Source organism: Procambarus clarkii, chromosome 49 (genome assembly GCF_040958095.1).
Source record: "Procambarus clarkii isolate CNS0578487 chromosome 49, FALCON_Pclarkii_2.0, whole genome shotgun sequence".
NCBI classification, from domain to species: Eukaryota; Metazoa; Arthropoda; class Malacostraca; order Decapoda; family Cambaridae; genus Procambarus; species Procambarus clarkii.
Window position 1 is genome coordinate 18171627 of NC_091198.1, and position 3389 is coordinate 18175015.

At 46.2% G+C, this 3389-nt stretch overlaps 1 protein-coding gene across 1 annotated transcript; it reads right to left on the reverse strand.

Annotated features, from left to right (window-relative positions):
• Positions 1-735: 735 nt before the first annotated feature.
• On the reverse strand, positions 736-1947 carry LOC123763300 (dentin sialophosphoprotein-like). The gene has a single exon (XM_045750446.2). It carries the CDS (start codon positions 1945-1947, stop codon positions 736-738), a length of 1212 nt encoding a protein of 403 aa, XP_045606402.2.
• Positions 1948-3389: the final 1442 nt, after the last annotated feature.

Below are 3389 nucleotides of genomic sequence, written 5' to 3' on the forward strand. Positions count from 1 at the left end.
TGATGCCCCTCTACACCCACACTATGCCCCTGCATGATGCCCCTCTACACCCACACTATGCCCCTACACCCACACTATGCCCCTACACCCACACTATGCCCCTACACCCACACTATGCCCCTGCATGATGGTCGATCCTTGGCTTTATTGAGGCGGGAAGATCAGCTTCTCTAGCACTTATATTTGACCGTCTCCTGGGGCCAGATTCACGAAGCAGTTACGCAAGCACTTGCGAACGTGTACATCTTTCCTCAATCTTTGACGGCTTTGGTTACATTTATTAAACAGTTTACAAGCATGAAAACTTGCCAATCAACTGTTGTTATTGTTATAAACAGCCTCCTGGTGCCTCGGAGCTCATTAACTGTTTAATAATTGTAAACAAAGCCGCCAAAGATTGAGAAAAAGATGGACAGGTTCACGTAAATGCTTGCGTAACTGCTTCGTGAATCTGGCCCAGTCTTGTATGCCATTGTGACTAGCTGTAAGTTTTCTAGGCGGCGTTGGAACTGGTTGGGCAATAGAGGGGAAGGTTGCCTCTAGGTTTTCTCAGACTTTTACTTTGTTTATTATTTCATGTCTAAGTAGGTCGTTTGGGTAACTTGTACTCACCTAATTGTGCTGGCGGGGGTTGAGCTCTGGCTCTTTGGTCCCGCCTCTCAACCGTCAATCAACAGGTGGGGCGCCACAGATTCCAGCTGATGGTATGCCATTGTTCTGTTCTACTCCTAATGTTCATTTGAACTGTTCATCACTAGACTGTACATCACTAGACTGTTCATCCCTAGACTGTTCATCCCTAGACTGTACATCCCTAGACTGTCCATCCCTAGACTGTCCATCCCTAGACTGTCCATCCCTAGACTGTCCATCACTAGACTGTACATCACTAGAGTGTCCATCCCTAGACTGTACATCCCTAGACTGTACATCCCTAGACTGTACATCCCTAGACTGTCCATCCCTAGACTGTCCATCACTAGACTGTACATCACTAGACTGTCCATCCCTAGACTGTACATCACTAGACTGTACATCACTAGACTGTCCATCCCTAGACTGTCCATCCCTAGACTGTTCATCCCTAGACTGTTCATCCCTAGACTGTTCATCCCTAGACTGTACATCCCTAGACTGTACATCCCTAGACTGTACATTACTAGACTGTACATCACTAGACTGTACATTACTAGACTGTTCATCCCTAGACTGTACATCCCTAGACTGTACATCACTAGACTGTACATCCCTAGACTGTACATCCCTAGACTGTCCATCCCTAGACTGTCCATCACTAGACTGTCCATCACTAGACTGTCCATCACTAGACTGTCCATCCCTAGACTGTACATCACTAGACTGTCCATCACTAGACTGTCCATCCCTAGACTGTCCATCCCTAGACTGTTCATCCCTAGACTGTCCATCACTAGACTGTCCATCACTAGACTGTCCATCCCTAGACTGTACATCACTAGACTGTCCATCACTAGACTGTCCATCCCTAGACTGTCCATCCCTAGACTGTTCATCCCTAGACTGTCCATCACTAGACTGTCCATCACTAGACTGTCCATCCCTAGACTGTACATCACTAGACTGTTCATCACTAGACTGTCCATCCCTAGACTGTACATCCCTAGACTGTACATACCTAGACTGTACATCACTAGACTGTACATTACTAGACTGTACATCACTAGACTGTACATTACTAGACTGTTCATCACTAGACTGTACATCCCTAGACTGTACATCACTAAACTGTACATCCCTAGACTGTACATCCCTAGACTGTTCATCACTAGACTGTACATCCCTAGACTGTACATCACTAAACTGTACATCCCTAGACTGTACATCCCTAGACTGTTCATCACTAGACTGTACATCCCTAGACTGTACATCACTAGACTGTCCATCCATAGACTGTTCATCCCTAGACATAGATTGGGTGTAATTTGTTCCATAGTTTAGTCCTTATACAGTAGGGAAGGGGGGGGGCGTAATCCATACAGATCCCTGATCAACCAGGCTGTGACTCATACGTCAGGCTGCGAGCAGCCGCGTCCAAAAGTCTGGTTGACCAGTCCAGCAAGCAGGAGGGCTGATCGAGGACCGGGCCGCGGGGTCATTGAGCCCTGAAATCATCGCAGGGTTACCGCAAAGTAACCAACCACACACAGTATTTTGTTTGTTCCTGTTGTTTCTTGTCTATTTGGTCATTCTTTTGTTTGTAAGTAACTCACTATCTTAGTAGAGGATGGTTATCTTGAGGTTATCTTGAGATGATTTCGGGGCTTTAATGTCCCCGCGGCCCGGTCCTCGACCAGGCCTCCACCCCCAGGAAGCAGCCCGTGACAGCTGACTAACACCCAGGTACCTATTTTGCTGCTAGGTAACAGGGGCATAGGGTGAAAGAAACTCTGCCCATTGTTTCTCGCCGGCGCCTGGGATCGAACCCAGGACCACAGGATCACAAGTCCAGCGTGCTGTCCGCTCTGCCGACCGGCTCCCTGGTAGTTAGTCTTACACCGGTAGTTAGAATCTTACATCGTTAGTATTTCTTCCTTAGACACATAAGGAACATTGTCTTCCTGCCAATCACCTTGCACAACGAAGAAGCTTCATTTCTCATTCATTTCTTGAATCATTTCCTTGAGTAACCCGTCGTAGCTCCTTGAATGTTGGTTCATTATAACTACTTGACTCACTCTACAGCATCTTAATTCCTTCTACCTTTCCTAAGGTTAGGTTGTCAAGGGGGAGAGAAATAATAGTGATTTATCTTTGTCAGAATAATTACTGAATCCAGTTAAGTTCCAGTAGGGGTTTGACTGACCAGGAGCCAGATTCACGAAGCAGTTACGCATGTACTTACGAACGTGTACATCTTTCCTCAATCTTTGACGGCTTTGGTTATATTTATTAAACAGTTTACAAGCATGAAAACTTGCCAATCAACTGTTGTTATTGTTATAAACAGCCTCTTGGTGCTTCGGAGCTCATTAACTGTTTAATAATTGTAAACAAAGCCGCCAAAAATTGAGAAAAGAGGTACAGGTTCGTAAGTGCTTGCGTAACTTCTTCGTGAATCTAGCCCCAGGGGCGCCCTGGTGCTTCCATAGGCTTCATATCGCGTTGATGGATCCATAGGTTTCGCATAGGTATATGCTGGTTACTCCTCTTTAACCGGAGCTTTGCAATTACTTTATTAACTCTTGTGTTCGTGAGGATAGCCTCATAATACACCCAAAATTAGTCAGTGGAGGCTACTGATAGCATCTTATCTTGAGGTTATCTTGAGTTGATTTCGGGGCTTTAGTGTCCCCGCGGCCCGGTCCTTGACCAGGCCTCCACCCCCAGGAAGCAGCCCGTGACAGCTGACT

Excerpts from the sequence above, each read along its gene's own strand:
- LOC123763300 (XM_045750446.2), bottom strand. The coding sequence starts at position 1,947 with ATGTCTAGGGATGAACAGTCTATGGATGGACAGTCTAGTGATGTACAG.